Source organism: Sinocyclocheilus rhinocerous, unplaced genomic scaffold (assembly GCF_001515625.1).
Source record: "Sinocyclocheilus rhinocerous isolate Xijiao unplaced genomic scaffold, SAMN03320098_v1.1 scaffold444, whole genome shotgun sequence".
Lineage (NCBI taxonomy): Eukaryota > Metazoa > Chordata > Actinopteri > Cypriniformes > Cyprinidae > Sinocyclocheilus > Sinocyclocheilus rhinocerous.
Genome location: NW_015645540.1, coordinates 2076372 through 2099117, shown reverse-complemented (window position 1 = coordinate 2099117; position 22746 = coordinate 2076372). Strand labels below are relative to the sequence as shown.

The following is a 22746-nucleotide window of genomic DNA, read 5'->3' as shown; positions in this document are numbered from 1 at the left end:
ATGCTGCGTAACTAGGTTAAGCCAGCTTATGCATGGTGAATAGGTGTATCTAACTGATGCCCTCCCATGGACACTCAGGGGACTGGAGACTGCAGAGGATGCTATAAGAATGCTGCACATATTCTCTGCTTCCTCTCCTCCAGGTCTGTGGGTGACCTGACAGTCTTCCGCAAATTGACTGTGTCAATATCATGCAATCTCTTGACAAATTTCACACTGTTATTTACTAGTTTCCAGCATATGAGGTCTCATTTGAAACACTTTGTTCTTTCGAATCTCGTTTGAAGCATACTATAAGCACATGGATAAAGTGCTGTTTATGTGTGTGCATGCTATGTAGAGGCCAAAATCTGCACGTGCGCTACTCAAAATGGTACAGTTTGCAGAACTTGGCTTAGTTTAGCACCCTTTATTGAATTCATGGTTTTTTTTCAAGGAAGGCTAAACCAGAGGCATAATCATTATACACTGATTTAACATGATGTCTTACAATAATAATTGCAACACTGAAATCTAAGAATAAATATATGCACAGATCTGTCTTTGCCTTTGTGAGATAGACCATGAAAAGGTACATCTGTAGACATGATCAATAGTTCCCAAACTTTTACATATTTTGACCTTACCTTGGTCCATAAAACCATTCCTTAAGTCCCAATAAAGACAATCTACTCAATTTGAAAATACAGATTCAACAAAGCAATTAACAGTTATACAATAACTGCAGTATCTCTATTGCTGAAGGACAATTTTCAGTTAAATAAAAAATATCTCAGAAGTTTTCAATGCAAACCAGTTAAAAGCCAAGACCGCACGCCCTGCATTCATATGTATAATTTGAGTCACATGTTTACCAACATCTCAAAGTCTGGAAACAGTTGATCCCTTTCCCTCCAATTTAAATCTATGTATTTTAGATAAATAAAACTGTGATACAAAAATACTCATTTACAACATTGCTGGCTGCTCTTATGAAGGCACTTTAAAAAATCTGAACGAGGGATTTCCTCCAGAGCAACTTGAGGGAAAACCGTACCATCGTACATCGCATGAATTCTTTTTCCATCTTACCATTTTCATTTTGGATGTGCAGTCTTACATCTGACATGTCTTAGAATTGATATGACCTCTCCAGCATATCAATGTAATCCATCTTTGTTTTGAGTCTAGCCCTCAGCTCAGGGTAATCACTTTGGGTTTGATTAGGACATCCTGTCCTTGTCCCTGTGGCGTTTGTGATCATTTGCTTTTGTCTGGCATCCTGTTTGGCATGTGGATACTCTGAGGGAGGGTGCGTGTGTCTGTCAGGCAGGTTGCTAAACTGGGAAGTTGTGCCAAAAAGACTGTCCACTAATCCCACCTTGGGCGTGGGACCTTGGCTATCAATGACAGTCGGGCAGAGAATTCCGTTTTCATGGAAGCTGGCAATGTCACCACATGGCACACCAACAGTGACAATAGTGTTAATGGGGGAGCTGGAGATTGCCATGGTCCACTCCTTTTCCTTCTCCACCAGCGTTCTGTAGTGCGAACCGCTCTCTTTTGTCTCTGAGAATGGATGCTTCTGCCTTGACTCCTCCTGTCCGTTTTTGTAAACGGGGTTGCTGCCCATGTGTGAGGAGGGAGCACCGATGCTATCGTACACGTGATTGGAAGGAGGAGTCTCTGGTAAGGTGGGTGGCTGTTCTGTGAATATTCCACATTCCATCTGAATGCCTGCCAGGCCCACTTCCCCTTGCTTCCTAAAGGGTAGCTTTTCTCGCTTTTTAAGAGCATATGCGCAAAGAGCTGCAGCAGCAAAGAACGCAGACACAAAAAGAACCAGCAGGCTGAGAATGAGAACGGAGAGGGGTATGGCACCTTTCGTCGGGTGCGGCCCCACCTCGGGATATGTAGTAACAAACCCGCTATCTGATTTGGCAGGAGACAGCGAGGACTGTTGGAGCTCAGGGCAAATCACTTCAGAATTCAGAGAGCGTAAATCTTTTCCTGAGACCAGCTCGGGGGTCTTACACACCACTTCTCCGACTATGACCACTAAGCTCAGCGTGTCCAACCACTCTTTGAGAGGGATGATGTCGCAGGAGCAGTCCCAGGGATTCTGATTCAGGTCGATCTGGACGACAGCATGCAGGTGTTCTAGAACACCGCTGACTGGGAGGCAATGAAAGTAGTTGTTCCGCAGGTTCAGGCGTGTCAGCGAGGTACCTGCGAACGCTCCCATGGGCAACGTTTGCAGGAGGTTGTTGTTGAGAAAGACTAGCTGCAGGGAGGGCATTAAACTGAAGGCAGCCAGCTGGATTTCTCGTATCTCATTGTACTCAAAATACAAATACTCAAGGCTGTCCAAGCCATGGAACATATCAAGAGTTAACTTCACAATATTATTACCATTCAGGTAAAGGCTTCTCAAATTAGGGAGATTAATAAAAGCCCCCTCTTGGACGTAAAATATTTGATTGTTTCCTAAGTGCAATAAATCAAGACTGGAAAAATTCCAAAAATCAGACTTGTGAATTCTCTGAATGAGATTTCCACTTAAGTAAAGCTTCTTAGCGTTCAAGGGTCGAGGCATTAACTCAGAAATGTTCCGAAACCCATTTTCCTTACAATTGACTGTCAAACCAAGGTCATTAATATGCAAGTTACAGGTACATCCAATGGGGCAAATGATCGGTATAGGCGGCCTTGTCTGGTATCCGGCTACAGGCGGCTGATTAGGGAACACACTACGTGGTGTTGGTGGTGTCTTTGAGGGCCTGGGTCGTTTTGTTGGCTTTGGGGGTCTTTCTCTTTGTTCCATGGAGGAAACAGTGTTTTGATTGGGGGAGACTATAGATGATGGCTTTGTAGGCCTCACCCTCCCTGTGTAGAATGGTAAGTGGAGAATGCCTAGAATTGACTCAATCTCGGCTTCATTCAATAAAGGACAAAGCTCACTGCGTTTGATCTCTCTGAGGTCCTTCCCGTGGAGGTGGAAAGGATACTCGCATGTGATCTCACCAACAACTGCAGTGTATGGAATCTGCTCCAGCCAGGCTTGGAGCTGGATGATATCGCAGACACAGTTCCAAGGGTTCTCCTCCAACTGGATCTCCATAAGACTGCGACCGATATATTCCAAAATCCCTTTATAAGCCAACGTTTTTAGTCGGTTGCCTCTCAAGTCAAGGTGCGTGAGAGAGACAGATCTGAAAAGAAACGCCGGCAGCATTGGTATTAAATTGTCATTAAGGATGAGCACTCTGAGTTTGTGGAGATTTCGGAACGCCCCACTGTCTATTCTCTTGATAACATTATAGTCGGCCTGAAGGTATTCTAAACTCTCCAGTCCGAGAAATGTGTCATTCCGGAACACTTCCAGTTTGTTTTCGTGAAGGTACAACCTCTTCAGGGAGCTCAACCCATTGAAAGCCCCAACATGGATATCCTGCAGGGCATTATTGCCCAGATTAATGGCCACTGCATTGTTCAAGTGCAAAAAACTGTTGAAATAGAGCTTCCGTAAAGAGTTCTTCTGCAGGTAGAGCTTGAATGGTCTAAGCCATGACTGCGAGACTTGGCTAATATTTGTAAATCCTTTGCTATCACAATGAACATGAAACAAGCCTTCCTTCACTTCGCAGTAGCAGGGCTCAAAGCAAGGCTCATCTGTTTCTTCTGAATCATCAAGTAGAGGGATAGGAGTTGTCCATCCAAGTGCAATTGTGCTTAGCAGTGTAACCCACAACATGCTTTCACCAAAAGCAGGCAAGTGCATAGCCTCAAGAGCTCCTTCACTGCACTGAAAAAAATACAACAGTTTTAGTGGCGTGAATACATAGAGGATGATGAACACTGCTCAATCCAAATGATGTTGACTTTTGACAAGTTAGTTGTGATATGACTGTAGAATAGGTGAGGCTATCATCTATACTGTATGACAGAGCGGAATGCAGCTTGGCTGCTTTGACTGCAGTTTTTTTCTGCAAACAATATACTCGAAATATAGAATAAGGCTTCAATAACCAATGTCATCAAATGCACCAGAGCTTAATATTGACTTAAAAGTATGCCTGCTGCATTTGTTACAGTCATATTGAGAAGAAGCAAAGTGTGACTTAATCCATTTAAAGGCATCATACTTCTCTAGAGGTTTCACTTTAGTTTCTAAATCAACTAATGACTCTGGAATATCAATTTGACCTCCATGGAAAATATTTCTTTCTCCCCTCCTCCAGGAGCACCTATTAGCTAATGTGCACAGCAGGGCACTTAGGAATGTGATGTTAATAAGACCTAGGTTCTATTGATTACTGAAGAAGTATATGTGCATGCAGGTCATTGAAATAATGTAGATCTATCCAGCTTTGAACTGAGTATGCAATACAGACATATAAGGAAACCATTCAAGCACTGCGTGAAAAAGCTTAACTTATGGAAGCTGAACACAATGTTAATTAGCTAACCAAGAGCGATTCATTGCATTATATTACGCTGTCAGAGACACAATTAACACATAATGATAATCCAATGCGCTAAAATGCAATCTATTAGCATTCCCCTTTGTCTGCCTTTACCACCGCCCGCGTCCGGATCCATATCCATATCAAGAGGCATTAACTGAGCAGAAATGTGCGCTACTCACTCAGGTTGCTGCAGTGGAATTAATAGAGCAGAAGATGGACCACTTTAAATGATGCTGCTTCTTGTCATATCACCGCCGCTTCTTCTTCTTCTTCTTCTTCTCCTTCTCCTCTCCGCTCTCGTGGTGGAGCAAATAGGAGAGCCGAAGACGTGACAGGACTGCAATGTCTCAGAAAGGTTTGCTTTAGGATGCAGGTCCGCTCCCCTGACGAGCGCTCAACAGTGAAGACAGCTCAGCACCACTGTGAGGACTGATGATGAGCGAGATCTTAGCACATTTCGGCTAGAAACAGTAAGAAAAACTAAGCCGGTTCAAGTATGCAACTTGGCATTGAAATAAATCACAGGATGGCGCTGCCTCGGACTTCGGTTTCCAAGTAAAATATACTGAACCGAGCGCGCGCCCGCCCGCACGCAGCCCTGCTATGAAACGCTCCAAATATGCTCGAGATGTTGAGAAGAATATGAACGCAGCAGTCGGCGCGCTACACATCGTTTCAGGTTTAGCGGGGTTTTTTTTTTTTTAACGCGCTTTAAATATGTTACTCTCGCTCTCCTATACATATTTGTTAGATTTGCGAAAGAAAGTAGTTGAGATTGTTTGTACCCATAATGCGTAACGCGGGTTATTTACTTTGTATCACAACATTCTCGTATTATTAAATAATACTGTAACTGTTCCCAGAGCGATGAGGCTTCTTGGGTTACTTATTCATCATCCTTCACGGTTTTAGGGCCCTAACAATTTAATGAAACCTTATTTTGGTTACCATGGAAACATAGTGCCATCTGCTATTGCACAACAATGTGGTGCTTCATACATGGGCATGTTGCTTATTTAGGAACTGAGAATGAACAATGTTGACTTGATGCCCACTTTTGCTGATTTCTCATATGGCTGATTAAATTATCTTATAAATCACCAGTTAATTACTTCATAATGAGTTTGTCATTTGACAGTGATATGCACAGATAAATAAATGTGATTTCTCATCTGACCATTTTGGTTTATTGTGGAATATGCCATCCTGCAAGCTTCAATCACGGTTTTGTGCATTAAAACCAAAGCAAACGGCTAATGAAACCACTAAATTCCTCACATATATCCGAAGTAATATTCTGAACACACAAGCATATCGACTTTACTTTTCCCTTTATTGTGAATTTCCCACAGGTAACAGAGAATCCGAGCTAAAGCTAGTTAATACTCTGTCTCAGCAGCTCTCTGTGCCTTTGAGCATTAAAGCATTTTCCTGAAGATCCTTAAAAAAATCTTTAATGCCGTCACACAGATCAGGGCTACAGATCTGAACATGTTCTAGTGAATTAGCTTGTGACAGCAGCTTCCCTTCTCTTCTAAAGCCTGTTAAAGGTGATTAAAGCAGTGTTTTTCCATCAAATTGCTGAAAGAGTATTTACCAGAGCCCTTTGAAGAGAAGAAAAGCTGAAAAGACACAAACAAACAAATTATTAGGAATTGTGGGGTTGAAATTATGAGGCTTTATACGACTTTATTCACTATTAAAGGTATGTTGTGCTGGATATCCATTTTTCTGCAGCCATCACATTGTGCAGGAGGAAGAAGGCACAGTGATTGACAAGATAGTAATGGGGTCCAGAAACCCAACCGTCTCTGAAAACTAATGCCAGATTCTGACCTCAAGCATATTTCAATCGTCTTCAAAGAAACAATTCAATTTCCGTTCCATAATAGTATAATAGCCATGCCATGATTTTCACATACTGATCAATTGAAGCAAGTAATTGTGTGTAATTAATATTATTACAAAAGATTAGCTTTGTTTGAAGAATGATTATATTGAGGATTTACATGATTTCCACCACCTTTGACTAATTAACAAATCAGTTCAAGCACTCTCGTTCAGTTATAAATCCCCCTCACATGAAACCAACAAAGATTGTTTGACAAAATCAACTGTCTCAATTTGCGACAACTGAAGAGACACAATTAGAGGTGCAATTTTTCCAAGAGAAAAATAAATAAATAAATAAAAATCATGAGATGTAATCTGGTGGTCAGGCCATCTGAAGCTCATTTAGCCTGAAGCTGGTCATTAATTAGAGCTTTAGAAAACAGACGATGAAGGGCGTAGCTGACACTGAGGTGCTATCTGGATCCACAAGTGCCGTTACTATTTAGTTAGGTGCACCTCGTGGATACCACAGAGCAATGACCCCTCTCCTTACACACATGGACCTCCACCAAGGACGGCCGGCCTTCAGCAATAACCAGTGTTAAGCTAATTAAACTACCCTCCTATTTTAATTAGGATATAAATCAGTTGCCATGGGAACCTGTCCTTTGGAGTCCCTATGTAAACTCCTGATGGATTAAGTGCAGTGGATGAAGGGTGCTATTTTAGAAGCCCTTTTAATTCATGCAGCAGTCACATGAATGAACAAATAAATGCTAAAAATATGCATTTGATTTTTTTAGAGTTATTTTTTATATTACAAAATAAACAGATAATTGTTATATCATAAAAATCACATTTTATATTACATAATAAAATTTACAAAACAATCTGCCTAGCAACAACTCAAACACTGCAGCAATGTTACAATAATATTAATACTAATGTGCTCTGAGGAAAGTAGCACTGGTTCAGTTATCAGATATACAGTGTTGCCATGGACGACCGCAAATAGTAGGAAATATCTGACCGGTGAATGCCGTGACTGAATCTTATGTTAAATCATGTTAATTGTTTCCAAAAATCCACTAAGGACCATTCAATAGGGTCACTATAAGTAAAGTGGGACACAATAACTTAATCATCTATAATTATGTGTATGTTCATCCATTAAAATCAGCATTCATTTCTAATATAGAATAAAACGTATATAGCCATTTAAAACATATTTGAATGATCAAATGATCAAAAACATTTCCACTGTCCATGTTGCACAGTTAATATTTTGTGTTATAGTCATCATTTTGAGCAAATTTTTATAGCCATACTTTTATTATCCTTAACATAAATAAATGTTTTCACAAGGACTTTTTCAGTGTATCATCTGTTTGTCTGTTTGAGTGCTTTTCTGGCCTAGCATTTCCTTGTCAAAAGCATCTTGTTAAAAATTGAAACGCACTAGACCTAAACTCCAAATGTTGTAGTAGTGGTGCTCCAAGGGAAATCACCTCTTATCATGTGAAGCATCATACTTGAAATGTTAAAAGATTACATCAAAGCAGCCACACTAAATGAAGCAGAAAATATGCCACGACGAGAGCTCCCCCTACTGACGGAGAGAGTCGCAGTCATCCACTACTAAACAACGCAAGCGTGTTCACGGGTTCACGGGCATGTAATACCCACACAGGATTATACAGGGAATCCAATGATTATGATTATCTCCACTTAAGAGCTTTCGAATTGTAAAATATAGAAACAATTTACAAGAATTAAATTGCTAAACACAGATTACCTGTTCTAAACATCAGCAAATAAGAACCTTGCAAGAAAGCCAACTGGTCTCATCCACAGCAGCAGCAATGATGTGATATGTGACTGAAAACACTGTGTTAACCTACTCTTAACTCTTGAAAGTCGTATAATGACAGTTCAGCTTACCAGTATTACTGTTCCACATCTGGTTGGCATGGGTGTGGCATTTATCATTCTCCTTTCACAGGGTATCTGTTGGTGATTAAATGGAAAGGAATAAAGGTTCAAAAGAACACTTAAGCTCTGCCTGTGTATATCAGTTTACTGAAGTATGTTTGTATGTATCTGATGCATTTCATTACATTTATTGGGATTATTTGCTCAAGATTCTTTATGTAAGCAGCCTGTTTTACTGTTATAAAAATCTCATTTTGATTTGCATTAGAAGCTTTTCATCAGAATTTCATCTTACTCTTTGGACATATAAATAACATCTGAACGAAATTGCATATTTTGCTCAGTTTGGCCATCTGAATAAAACCAATGTGTTTTTCTTCCTCGAGTGTGAGCTCCATATTCTCACTGAATGATACTTTATGATAGGGATGCACCCATTCCCCACGAGTACGAGTACAGGAGACCAGTATCGGGCCCGATACCGATACTGGTGCATCCCTACTTTATGAGTCATAAAAGCCTGATGTATCAAATATGATACAAAACAAAATCTATTTTTTTTGTATATTTATACACACACACACACATATTATTACAGTTCTTCTAAAGGTCATATGAAGTCATAAATGTGTTTGAGTGGTTGGTGTATACTGTATAGCATGTCCATAAACTTTTCTTATCAAAATAAAAGATGCACATGCTGTGTGGTATCGGCGTTTGGTATCGGGGCATTTTAACGAGTACGAGTACGAGTACAGGAGACCACTATCGGGCCCGATACCGATACTGGTGCATCCCTACTTTATGAGTCATAAAAGCCTGATGTATCAAATATGATACAAAACAAAATCTATTTTTTTTTTATATTTATACACACACACACACACACATATTATTACAGTTCTTCTAAAGGTCATATGAAGTCATAAATGTGTTTGAGTGGTTGGTGTATACTGTATAGCATGTCCATAAACTTTTCTTATCAAAATAAAAGATGCATGTATATTAATAAGGGAAGGTGTATATTTAAGTTGCCACGAATGCATCTTAGTTATATACATGTTTTACCAATTCTGTACACCCTTTTCTTCAGAATGATTTAACTCCAAAATCACTGAGTATGTATACACGCTTGTACTTAACAAGTAACCTAATTGATTTAAGGGCGATTGGATTATAGTCTCTGGAATTTACTAAAAGACAGAAAATAATATAGACATGATGTAATTACAGTTTTGCCGCTAATTTAGTAATCGGTGGTGGGCTGACAAATGTAAGAACCTCCACAGACCACAACATAAACTTGCAAATTGCTGAGACAGATAAAACAGCATCATGTAGCTATTTGCCTTAGCAAGGACTTTGGCCAATCATAGAGTCGTGGTTTACTACGTCTATGACCTTTGACGAATCAGAACTCTTCTTGTTGCATAGACGCAACCTACCAGTGACAGGCTGCGTGCTGTAAAGTTCGGCTGACCCATCATCAGGATAGCAGGTATGAGACTGCGATGAAACTTGGCTAACTTTGTGAAAAAATGTGAGGGACTGATCACACTTGGATGCATCATATTTTAGACGAATTAGCGAAGTCCGTTTATTAACCATAGCAAGCGAATCAGACGTTTTTGGTTTATATTGTGTCACTATGTAACGTTAGCAGATTAGCTTCATTGTAGCACAGTGGTGATGATACAAATATATACTGTCAAAATATGTATCTGAAGTTAAAGTATTCCCTCGTCAAAAGACAGACCCGACTCATTCTATCATTCAAGATACATTACAAAATTTATTTATTTTTATGGTCACCCTGTTTCTAATATATATATATCGTTTCTTTTCGACTGACAAAGTCAGTATTGCTCTGTTCAAGGCTGCGCGTACGTTTCACCTGTTTTGTAGCAGAGCCATAAACCGCCCCGTTCACCTCAACTCCAGTGCTAAAGTAGCATCATTGCTCAAGATGCCCCAGACAAACAAGTTCAAAAGTGCTGGAGCCAGCAGTGCTGCTCAGTTTGCTGGTCCAGACCGGGGAGAAGCACTCAGAGACCCCAGCGCACCTCCGGGGGACAGTGGTGGAGATGACAACCAAGGAGACCCTCAAATTATTAAATCTCCAAGTGACCCCAAACAATACAGGTAAAGTCCACATGTACAGATTTTAAACGGTGATAACTAGGTTCTATTGATTAGCATAGTCTCGTTCATAAAGTACCAAGTGAAACCTTTTAAAAGATCATTTTACATTATGAATGATATTGTATGTTGGCACTTAAGGACAGGGAGTTAGCAGAAATATGAGATCACACAAGTAAAAGACAAGCTCCGGTTGCATCTTTTGAGTGTGTAACACAACCCTGCATGCAAGTGCTGATGACTAAACCAGCTAACAGATTTTTTTTTTCTCTCTCTTTTCATCCAGATACATTGAGCTGAGTAACGGACTGAGGGCTCTCCTGATCTCTGATCTGAGTGGTTTAGATGGGAAAACTGAAGATGATGAAGATACAGAAGAGGAGGAGGAAGAAGAAGAGGAGGGAGAGGAAGCGGAAGAGGAGGGAGACTCGGGGGAAGGAACGGATGAGGAATCTGAAGAAGAAGGGGACAGTCAAGATAGTGACTTTGAGGAGCTTGACGAGGACAACGACAGGAAGAAGAAAAAGGGATCTGAAAAACAGGTTTGTGTTTTGTTGTCTAGGGATTCAAACTCTGATACTGGCTGCATGTTATTTTGGTTGAACATATATTAAAGTCAGCATGAAAGAAAAATCCTACTTATCCATGTTTCCTTCTTTCTTTCTTTTTTTTTTTTTTCCAAACTGTCATAACGATCTTCCTGTGAAACAACTTGTCCAATCAATTTGTCCGCTTAAACCCAGCCCCTTTCTTACAATCGACTGAAACACTCATTCAGTTCTACCTCCATCCAGTCAACAACTGATAGATACAATCTTGCAATACAATACAATACATTACATAAAAGTCCACCATACGTTTTTTCTTTTTTTCTTTTTTAATAATCTGTTTCATTCGGACTTGTCACTGCTTCCATTTCATTGTGACTTGAAGGATACATTATATTTCTATGTTTTATCTTTATCAGTATTGGATATTTCGTTATGGAATCTTTTACATTTACATTTTAATTTAATGGCACCTGTTCATGTAACATTTAGCAAATCTCAAAATGAATATCCATTTCTCATTACTGTACATTATAATGTTTTGATGTCTAAATTCATTTGTGGTATTTATAATGACTGATCTTAGTTTGTAGTGTTTTTCTATTTCTATTTAGACAAAGTAATATAAAACTAAATTATCAGTTATAATTTTTACATAAACATATCAGCTTAAGTGTGTTGAAATGATTTCAGTGCAGTTTAATTCTTTTTTCCTTTTTCTTTTTTTTGGAAATTAGTCTGCAGCGGCCCTGTGTATTGGCGTAGGGAGTTTCAGTGACCCTAATGACCTACCTGGCCTTGCACACTTCCTGGAACACAGTAAGTCACACCTGCAGTTGTTTGCCATTACTGTATTCAAGAATGCTTTATTCTCAGTGATAATGTTTCAGTCAAACGTATCTCTCTACTTATGTCCCAGTGGTGTTCATGGGCAGCGAAAAGTACCCTTCTGAAAATGGCTTTGATGCGTTCCTTAAAAAGCATGGTGGCAGTGATAATGCTTCCACTGATTGTGAGAGAACCATTTTCCAATTTGATGTCCAGAGAAAACGCTTCAAAGAAGCCCTTGACAGGTGAAGCAGCTCTAAAAAAAAGTGATTGTATCACATCACCTCTTATCCTGATGGCCTCTTTTTCCTATTTTTTTCAGAATATTTTACACAATCCCATTGAGTATTTTCTAACCAAAAGCATTAAAATAAAAACAAGCACATTTCTTTATATGTTTGGTCATACATAAGCTTTAAAAGAATGTGATTGTCTTTTTAATGTTATCTCAGATGGGCTCAGTTTTTCATCTGTCCTCTTATGATTGAAGACGCCATTGACCGAGAGGTTGAGGCTGTGGACAGTGGTGAGTAAAGCATTTATATTGTAGATTAAAAATATTCTTGATATCTCAACTGTGAAGTTTAACAGCCTAATGTGTTTTGTTTGCTACAGAATATCAGCTTGCTAAGCCTTCAGACTCTCACCGTAAGGAAATGCTCTTTGGCAGCCTAGCAAAGCCCAACCATCCCATGAGCAAGTTCTGCTGGGGTAAGTCAAACATGTCAAAAGCTGCTTTAGAGCAGCTTCTGGGTTTATTCTAAAGTTGTTGTTGTTGTTGTTGTTTTTTTGATGGTCTTGTGATTGTATTTAAGGAAATGCACAGACCCTGAAGACTGAGCCTAGGGAAAAGAATATCAATGTTTACAAGCGGCTCCGTGAGTTTTGGAAAAGGTACTACTCTGCCCACTATATGACCTTAGCTGTGCAGTCTAAAGGTAGGTACAGTATGCAGGACTTAACTTGGATATGGCATTTCTAATAGAAAATGATCCTAAAATCTCTTCTTCTCTTACCTTCATAGAGAGTCTTGACACCCTTGAGGAATGGGTTAGAGAAATCTTCAGTCAGGTACCCAACAAGTAAGCTCAATCCAAGTCCTATTTGAATATCTGTAAAATGTGAAAATATTAATGTGTTTAAAGAGTTTCTCAATGCCTTTCATAATATTAATGTTTATTTTTAATGAGTTTCTCAATGCCTTTCAGTGGGAAGCCGAAACCTGATTTTTCAGACCAGTTGAGCCCCTTTGAAACACCTGCTTTCAACAAACTTTACCGAAGTATGTAGTAGAACTTAATGTTCAAATGAGGTTTAATGAAACTCTAGAACCTACTATTAATGTTTTGTTTGTTGTCTGTTGCAGTGGTGCCTGTTAGAAAAGTACATGCCCTCACCATCACATGGGCTCTACCCCCGCAAGAGAAGCACTACAGGTTTAGTAATCAGTCATTTTTACTTTCATTCATTCATAAAACATCTTTCAAAAGTGCTGTTAAAAACAAATGAAAATCAAAATTGGGAGGTTTTTTTTTTTTTTTTTTGAAAGTCTTTGTTCACTTTGAGGGCATCTTTGTATATCCATGTCTTTGATATGTCTCACCTCAACTTCCTTTATCAGTAGCAAATATGTTACAGAACAAAACTGCACTCATAAAAAACTTTACATATTGATTTTGTATTGGTCCAATATGGTCTGTATTGGAATGCCAATATTATTTCTCAGATATGATGCTTAACAAAAACTCTTTATGTTGGTCCTCAGGGTAAAGCCTCTGCATTACATTGCTTGGCTGATTGGCCACGAGGGAACTGGAAGTATCTTGTCCATGCTTAGGAGGAAGTGAGTCCTTTCTCTCATGATTTGGTTTTTAATAAATGGCAAGGTGGTTCTACTTTCATTGTAACTAATCTCTACATGTAGCATCAATTTTGCACTTACCCCAGAAACTGGGAAATTGAATCTCTTTCTCTCGGTCTAGGTGCTGGGCTCTAGCTTTGTTTGGCGGAAACAGTGAGACTGGTTTTGATCAGAACACCACCTATTCAATTTTTAGTATCTCCATAACTCTGACTGATGAGGGCTTCCAGAACTTCTGTGAGGTCTGCAAGGGTCATCAGTCTAGACCTTCCATTCTTTTACATTTCTGTGATCCTACACTACTAGTGCATGTCAAAATTATGCACTATATTTACAAGCATCCTTAAGATATAATATTGTTTTCACACTTAATGTCATTAGAGAAATATGTGGGGAAGCTGAGAAACTAACAGCTTAGCTAGATATGTGTAAAATAGGATTACAAAGCCTCTGAGGCACAAACACACCCCTTTTCCATCCTAAATTATAACGACACGATTGCTGTAAAGTTTAGTCCCACTCAGAATAAATGCATCCATGGTAATTTGGATGGTTTTCTTCGTTCAGGTTGCTCATCTCGTCTTCCAGTATTTGAAAATGCTTCAGACTCTTGGGCTCGGGTAAGCGGGTGTTGGTTGTCAACAGTTCAGAAGACGTGAAATAGTGCATGCATCCGTAATAAAACGTCCCTCACACGTCTCCGGGGGTTAAATAAAGGCCTCCTGTAGCGAATCCATGCATTTTTGTAAGATAAATATCCGTATTTCAAACATAATAAACACTTTTTTCTCACTTTCAAGCGGATGATGTAGGATGTGCGTGCGCCTCTGAGAAATGCAGGAGCAAAGGAAACAAAGTACCCTTTAAGCATTTTACACTGTTGTCAGCCTATGAACGCTTAGTTGTTTCTTACCAACAATGGAGTGTTTTTGTATTTCAGGCTATTAGAAGCAATTTGAAAAGAGATGGATAGGAGTATTTGTTTGTAGACTCTGTACTTACAGTGTTGCTTTTACAGACTGATCCTATTGAGTATGTGGAGGATATCTGTGAAAACCTGCAGCTGTTCCCAAAAGAAGACTTTTTAACAGGAGACCAGCTAATGTTTGAGTTCAAACCGGAGGTAGTTGCCCATCACATGCAGCATTGATTTTGATTTATTACAGGTTTTGAAAAATATGGGTACATATTTGTGCTATTTTAGCATGCCAAGTGAAAGAAAATCTTTTTTTCTCTTAGGTGATCTCTGTTGCACTGAACCTCCTCACACCAGAGAAGGCTAACTTGCTCCTGTTGTCTCCTGAGCATGAAGGCCAGTGCCCACTCAGGGAAAAGTGGTTTGGGACTCAGTACAGTGAAGAGGGTTTGTACATATTTTCAACTCCCTATTTCAATTCAGTTTAAAATACAATATTCAGGATGAGAAGTTAAAGTTTGATATCTTAGAATCTGTGTCCGTATTAGATTAGTCTGGAAGTGAATGTCAGAATCCAGTGCTGAATTGTTAACATTGCAGATTTACTTGTCGCAATAAGCTCAATCACAAAATTATATAAATTTACATACACTTAAAACAAGCAGCATTAATACCAGTTTGAAGTGAATGTGCTCTAGCTTATCAAAATGAGTCAGTGTAGCCACTGTAGCTTTAAAAGAATATCTGATGCCAACATTAAGAAGTACCTTGGTTGTGTAGGAGTATTTTGGTTTTGAACATAACTGCAGGAAAGGATAACTGATATTAGTATACTAGTAGATTGTAGGTGGTTACTCAAATGGGAAATACATCTTAAGTCCAAGCACAACAAGCTGTTTCTGCCTGTTGCTTTAGTAAAAGATTTGTTATTTCTTACTCGGATGCACTTGAGAAGTTGAAAATTTTGAAAGCTGACATGCTTATTGGAAGTAATTATTTCCTGGTTTCAGATCTACTTGAAATGTATTCTTAATTAATCTTAGGTTTATCACATTATGCAATAAATACCATTAAGCATTTTTCCTCTATATTGTGCAACTCTGGAGACAAAAGCACCATGATTTTTGTTTTCCTTACAGACATACAGCAGCACTGGAGAGAGCTCTGGGCAGGAGATTTCGATTTAAACCCAAGCCTTCACCTACCTGCTGAAAATAAGTTCATCGGTGGGTGTCTTCAGTTGATGTCTTTTAATGTTGTTGCTGTGTGCTGTTTCTGTAGCCTGTTTCAAGACCATGTGCCATTGTTCTTGTCTCTTTTCACCTCCAGCCACTGATTTCACCCTCAAAACCTCTGACTGTCCAGACACAGAGTACCCTGTCAGAATAATGAACAATGACAGAGGGTGTTTGTGGTATAAGAAGGACAACAAGTTCAAGATCCCCAAAGGTGTCATTGTATTTGTCTCTACACTCAATATATCATGTCTCCGATGTCCAATAGTAAAATAGATTGAGTGGGAAGTACGAAAAATCTCTTTCTGTAACTCTGCTCAATTACCCAGCTCACACTTACGTTTTATCTCTCTTCCTGCAGCGTACGTGCAGTTCCACCTTATATCACCTGTGGTTCAGAAGTCTGCAAAAAAGTAAGCTGAAGATCATGTGAAAACTTAGTCGTTCGAGCAGATCTTGTAAATGCTGCACAGCTATTAGTGTGTCTGCTCAGGTCTCAGGAATCACTATCTCTAGTTTCTATTCTTGTTCATCCACTTACATTTCCATCTGACCTTCTCTTTTTGTTCTCTCTTCTCACCTCCACTTAGCCTGGTGCTTTTTGACCTGTTTGTGAATATCCTGGTGCATAACTTGGCAGAGCCAGCCTACGAGGCTGATGTGGCCCAGCTAGAATATAAATTGGTTGCAGGGGAGCATGGTCTTGTCATCAAGGTTAAGGGCTTCAACCACAAACTACCAGTAAGTAACAAGCTCATATCAAGTTGTATACAGAAAATGGTTTAATTAAAAAAATTTAAAAATAATTCTTTCATTTCTGACATTTGTTGCAGTTGCTGTTCAACCTGATCGTGGATTATCTTGCTGATTTCTCCGCTGCTCCTGATGTATTCAGCATGTTTGCAGAGCAGCTGAAGAAAACCTACTTTAACATCCTCATCAAGCCTGAAAAGCTTGGAAAGTGTGTCTCCTTCACGTTTTTCCTTTACTGCACTTACACTTTATAAACACCTATAGCCCTGCCCACAAGTAGTGACATCGTACACCGGCACTCTTATCAATTTTTTTGTTAATTTTTAAAGTTTTCTTTAATTTAGAAAATGCAAATCTGATGGAATGCAAGTCTTTCAAGCATATTTACAGCGTTTTTACACTGCCATTCTATGGTTTGCAACATTCGAGCATGTGACATTTCTTTCTTGCAATTGTGATTTTGTATAAATAAATGGCACCTTAAAACATCTGTGTAAATACTAGTCTATACACTGCCGTTCATAAGTTTGGGGTCAGTAAGATTATGGTTTGCAACATTCGAGCATGTGACATTTCTTTCTTGCAATTGTGATTTTGTATAAATAAATGCCACCTTAAAACATCTGTGTAAATACTAGTCTATACACTGCCGTTCATAAGTTTGGGGTCAGTAAGATGTTTTAAAACATGTTTCTGAAAGAAGTCCTTGCTCACGAAGTCTGCATTTATTTAATAAAAAATACTGGATAAAAACAGTAATCTTATTACAATTTAAAAGAACTGTTTCCTGTTTTAATATATTTTGAAATGTATTACTATTCAAATCTGCATTTTTAGGAGCCATTACTGCAGTCTTTAGTGTCGCATGGTCCTTCAGAAAGCATTCTAATAAGCTGATTTGGTGCTCAAAAAATTTATTGACCCCAGACTTTTGAATGGTAGCATATGGCACGTTGATGCAGCTTCTACAGTGATGTAGTGTCAAAACTGCTCTAGAATAGGCAAAATGAAGCATAATATATTTGGCTTGGAACACCATGGGTCCCACTGCAACCCCCGCAGTCCCATAAGCCAGCGTCTATATAGCTATTGCTATGTATATCTTTTCAAAAATGCATGGTCTTCCACTCATCGCTCTCTGTCTGTCATATATGTCTCCTCAGAGATAGTGATGTAGTGTCAAAACTGCTCTAGAATAGGCAAAATGAAGCATAATATATTTGGCTTGGAACACCATGGGTCCCACTGCAACCCCTGCAGTCCCATATGCCAGCGTCTATATAGCTATTGCTATGTATATCTTTTCAAAAATGCATGGTCTTCCACTCATCGCTCTCTGTCTGTCCATATATGTCTCCTCAGAGACGTGAGGCTTCTGATTCTAGAGCACTCTCGCTGGTCGACCATTCAGAAGTACCAGGCTGTGCTGGATGGGCTCAGTGTGGACGAGCTCATGGAGTTTGTGAGCAGCTTCAAGTCAGAGCTATATGCTGAAGGACTAGTGCAGGGAAACTTCACTTGCACTGTGAGTTTTCTCACGTTTTATATACACGTTGCATGTATTTGTTTTTCAAGAACATTCCAGGTTCAAAATATCCCACAATTGCTTCTGATAGATCTTACCTTTATTGATGTACACCTAGAATATTATAAAATTATATAATACTTGTAAAAGTAAAAAGCTTAAATTTTTCTGTCAGAACTACAGTTGGTCTGTTAAGATTTTGTCATTTTTAATTTCTCATCACATGTAGGAATCCATGGGATTTTTGCAGTATGTTACAGAGTAAGCACTTTTTTTCACCAGTTTATTTTATATACCAGTACCACAATAAAAAAAATGGAAAAAGTTTTATATAGCTTTTTTTTTCACTTTCAGCAAATTGCAATTCAAGAAGCTGTCAGTAGAGGTCGCTGTTCTCTTCAGAGTGGTAGAACTTCCTCAGAAACATCATCTGTGCAAAGTGAAGACTCTCAACAAGGGAGATGCAAACTCTGAGCAATTGCTTCTGATAGATCTTACCTTTATTGATGTACACCTAGAATATTATAAAATTATATAATACTTGTAAAAGTAAAAAGCTTTAAGTTTTCTGTCAGAACTACAGTTGGTCTGTTAAGATTTTGTCATTTTTAATTTCTCATCACATGTAGGAATCCATGGGATTTTTGCAGTATGTTACAGAGTAAGCACTTTTTTTCACCAGTTTATTTTATATACCAGTACCACAATAAAAAAAAAATGGAAAAAGTTTTATATAGCTTTTTTTTTTCACTTTCAGCAAATTGCAATTCAAGAAGCTGTCAGTAGAGGTCCCTGTTCTCTTCAGAGTGGTAGAACTTCCTCAGAAACATCATCTGTGCAAAGTGAAGACTCTCAACAAGGGAGATGCAAACTCTGAGGTCACTGTGTATTACCAGGTAAAACTTGTTTTGTGGTTTAGATCAGCAAAATGGACAAGAGATCTAGGCACATTCACCTTTTTTATGTCGTATTCCTAAATTAGCAGTGATTGTCCTTAATATCTGCCTCTGTCTTTTGGTAGTCTGGTCCTAAGAACCTGCGTGAACACACTCTTATGGAGCTACTAGTGGTGAGTATGACTCAGTTTTGGTGGCTGACTACAGAAGGGTATCGCTTACAGTAAACATTACTGTAACTTTATATATGTATAAAAAGTATAGGAACAGCTGCCCCAGGGTTTTTTAAGCAATCAAGTCAGTCCCTCCTGCCAGATTCAAAAGAAGTTCTCAATTATTGCTCTCTAGGGCGCTGAGCACACACATCTGCATGGCCATAAGCTCAACTCATCCACTTTACTTTTATACTGAAGACTGACTTTGGATGCTGTCCAGTTCTCTGTCTTTCTCAGCAGTTACTTTAGAACACTGAGTCGGCTCTCGTTGTAAAGTGTAATGTACTGTTCTAAAGGTCCAACGATTTATTTATTTTTGAGGATGAATCGCTGCTGATAACAGCTTTGCGAAGTACCAGATATCGGCTGAAACAAATGTTTTTTTCATTGTGTTTTTTTTTTTTTAAGGTAGGATTTCTGTTTGCATATGAAACTAAAGCTTCACTAAAGAAAAACTAAGCAAATGTTGTTATTTTTCACACATTAAATATAGCAATTTTAAAAGCTATTAACCAATTAATCAGAAATTCTTACTCCTCTGCACCTTACATCAGCTAAATCCAATATCAGACTTCTGTCCAATTCTACTGCTGTGGCTGCAGACTAAAGCATGTTCCTACAGGGGTGGCATTATATTAACTGTTTTTTTTAACTCATGTTTTATCATTGTGGCTGCTGTGTTGTAGATGCACATGGAGGAGCCATGCTTTGACTTCCTCCGAACCAAAGAGACACTGGGGTAAGTCTGTGGTGCAGAGATGACATTAAGACATTTATCTTGCTCCAGTTGCTGGTTTTAATTAGTTGTACTCCATCTGTTTTCACAGATATCATGTCTACCCAACCTGTAGAAACACATCAGGTGTCCTTGGATTCTCAGTCACAGTAGAGACTCAGGCCACCAAGTTCAAGTGAGTTCTCACTGTGCATTTTGGTTGCAGTTCACTGCTGCATCAGAATTATCTGATTTATGTGCTGCAGCTGCTGCCTCTTGACTTCAGAATCATAATTAACCTTTATCTCCACCTCTAGCTCGACTAAATTGCAGTGTTACTTTACACTGATTGGCTCTTTTTATTATTTCTGAAGTGAAATACAGCCTACATCCATGTACTTACATCATGCATAACATCTTATTGCTTCATAAATTAAGTCTATCTTATAATGTTGTGTTAATATACTGTATATTAGGGCTACCACAGTAATAAATATAAGGGAATTGTGATTTTACACAAGTCATGTAAATGGAAAAAAGTCTTAAGTCATAGAAATTTATGTAGTTGATATTTGTAATAAATTATTTTCATTGTAAAGTATTTCTTTAGCTAGAAAAAAAAATTGGTTTCTATTAAAGTACTTTTACAAATCTTCACAAACCACTGGAAAAATAGAACTACTGTTAAAAAGTATGGGGTCAGTAAGTTTGTTTTTCTGAAAGAAATTACTAGGATTCTGAAAAAAGTATGACAGTTTCCACAAATATTAAGCAGCACAACTGTTTTCAACATTAGTAATAATAAATGTATCGTAATCATGTGACACTGAAGACTGGAGTAATGGCTGTTAAAAGTTCAGCTTCACATAAATTACGTTTGAAAATGTGTTAATGTATTATTAATGTATTAATGTATTTTTATCAAATAAATGCAACCTTGGTGAGCATAAGAGACTTCTTTCAAAATCATTTTTAATGGTAGTGTAGGTCAGTAAGTGTGGGAACCCTGATATGCTAAAACAGTAGTGCATTTTAAAAGTGTTTTCTCTCGTGTTCAGTTTGCTGCAAGCTGCAAAAAAGGCTTCCACATATAGTAAATAATGTAAACCATTAATTTGGGCTCTGAAATATTTCAGAGTGGTGTTAAATGGGCAAAACTCTCTTCTCCATTCTGCGCTCACTTTCTGCATTCTAGCACTGAGCTGGTGGAGACAAAGATTGAGGAGTTTCTGATGAGCTTCGGAGAAAAGATGAACAGCTTGAGTCGTGAGGCTTTTAAGACCCAGGTGACTGCTCTCGTCAAGCTGAAGGGTTGCGAAGACACCCATCTTGGCGAGGAGGTGAACAGGAACTGGACAGAGGTAGTCACGCAGCAATACGTCTTCGACAGACTCAGCCGAGAGGTGAGGAGCCCTGTTGCACATGAGCAAAGGCTGACAGTTCAGCAATGTGTTAATGATGAATTGTGGCAATATACTTGGACATTGTCATATTTTTCTACTTGTACAACAGATTGATGCACTGAAACTCATGACCAAGGCTGAACTCGTGAACTGGTTCATGGGACACCGGGGTGAAGGCAACAGGAAGCTCAGTGTACATGTAAGTTTACCGGCACATCACTCTCTTGATTCATCTCTGCATTGAAACTAATTATAAGGAGTTGCTTTATTGAAATTCTTCATGCCTTTTTTGTCTCAATTTTCTTTATGTAATATATTTATATTATTTATTTATATGCATATTTTCTGTTTATATATATATTTTTAAAATTTATATCTATCAATTACTTAAAACTTTATGATATTACAGTAGATGTTTCTGTAGCTGTGAATATTTTTTGTAATGGATTTAAAATTGTGATGGATTAAAATTCATTTTTATCAAATTATAACCATATACCGTTATTAATGTACACACTCAGGATTCTTTTCTCATTCAAATTAATCTGATTTAACTGATCTGATTTAACCTTTTAACTGATATTTGTCTGCTTAGTAACTTTTTAACTATTATTATTTTTAGTATTATTTTCAGTTTTAGTATTATTTTTAGTTTTATATTTTCTGTTGTGTATTTACCAAAAACTCACTGTTTTCTTAAAGAACTATAGGATTTACCAAAAATTCTCCTTTTTTTTAAAGAACTAATTTCCTTTGTGTAATGCAAATCTGTTTGTTCATATTTTGTTTAGTAAATATACTGTTGTAGATACCAGTCTGAATTAGGGCTGGGTGATAATTCGATAACGATAATTATCGCGATATAATTTTCCTCGATAAAACGATATGAAGAGTTCAATAAATGTTTGATATAATGTTTATGCGCCAAAAGCGGAACGAAACCGCGCAACTCATTTGAAGCGCGCCACACAGACCGTTTATCCGCTCGGATCAAAGTTCAAACTGTCGCGCGGCACGAGCTCACTAGAGCAGATGCGTTTACTCGGTCACGCCAGCACTAAACGGTGCTGTGAGATCCACTGCTTGAATTCAGCGATGAACACAAATGACTTAGTGATTTAAACTAGTTTAAAGCCAAACAGGAGAAACACTGTGTGCAACGAGACAGTCAGAAGGCTTTTCAATCTACACATCGCCATCATTTACCATGGATTTACTGTAGTAACACTCACTGCACCAAGGTATTGTGGCAGAAACTTGGGATATTCACACTGAATTTTAATACAGGAGTAATGGTAATTATAGTACGTATTTGTGATTAAGCTATAGCATGTGTGCATTTATACTAAATGTTTTTAGACTACTGTTTTTCATACAAATAGGCTACCTAAATAACATACGTTATATTTTTACCATTGGATTGAGGTGTTATATGTGTGGTTTTAACTGTGTTTATCATGATTTAAATGTATGCTACTATGGGAGACCAATGCTTAATT

At 38.3% G+C, this 22746-nt stretch overlaps 2 protein-coding genes across 2 annotated transcripts in view; one reads left to right on the top strand and one right to left on the bottom strand.

Annotated features, from left to right (window-relative positions):
- Positions 1 to 821: 821 nt before the first annotated feature.
- LOC107706330 (SLIT and NTRK-like protein 3) lies at positions 822 to 4827 on the bottom strand. Its single transcript, XM_016509997.1, has 2 exons — positions 4628 to 4827; positions 822 to 3784 (listed from the first exon to the last, which is right to left on the bottom strand). Exon 2 carries the CDS (start codon positions 3758 to 3760, stop codon positions 1112 to 1114), a length of 2649 nt encoding a protein of 882 aa, XP_016365483.1. The 5' UTR covers positions 3761 to 3784; positions 4628 to 4827; the 3' UTR covers positions 822 to 1111.
- Positions 4828 to 9638: 4811 nt separating this feature from the next.
- The window catches only part of LOC107706405 (nardilysin-like), a 14613-nt gene continuing 1505 nt past the window's right edge, over positions 9639 to 22746 (top strand). Inside the window, 29 exon segments of the mRNA XM_016510112.1 lie at positions 9639 to 9711; positions 10070 to 10355; positions 10639 to 10894; positions 11638 to 11719; positions 11820 to 11973; positions 12181 to 12254; positions 12344 to 12439; positions 12544 to 12666; positions 12753 to 12810; positions 12937 to 13010; positions 13095 to 13164; positions 13494 to 13571; positions 13711 to 13831; positions 14157 to 14209; positions 14514 to 14712; positions 14829 to 14952; positions 15645 to 15731; positions 15835 to 15954; positions 16102 to 16153; positions 16331 to 16481; positions 16574 to 16701; positions 17856 to 18018; positions 18248 to 18279; positions 18776 to 18914; positions 19040 to 19087; positions 19816 to 19868; positions 19957 to 20040; positions 21040 to 21247; positions 21357 to 21446. Of these exon segments, the coding sequence (XP_016365598.1) occupies positions 10180 to 10355; positions 10639 to 10894; positions 11638 to 11719; positions 11820 to 11973; positions 12181 to 12254; positions 12344 to 12439; positions 12544 to 12666; positions 12753 to 12810; positions 12937 to 13010; positions 13095 to 13164; positions 13494 to 13571; positions 13711 to 13831; positions 14157 to 14209; positions 14514 to 14712; positions 14829 to 14952; positions 15645 to 15731; positions 15835 to 15954; positions 16102 to 16153; positions 16331 to 16481; positions 16574 to 16701; positions 17856 to 18018; positions 18248 to 18279; positions 18776 to 18914; positions 19040 to 19087; positions 19816 to 19868; positions 19957 to 20040; positions 21040 to 21247; positions 21357 to 21446 (3093 nt within the window). The 5' untranslated portion in view covers positions 9639 to 9711; positions 10070 to 10179.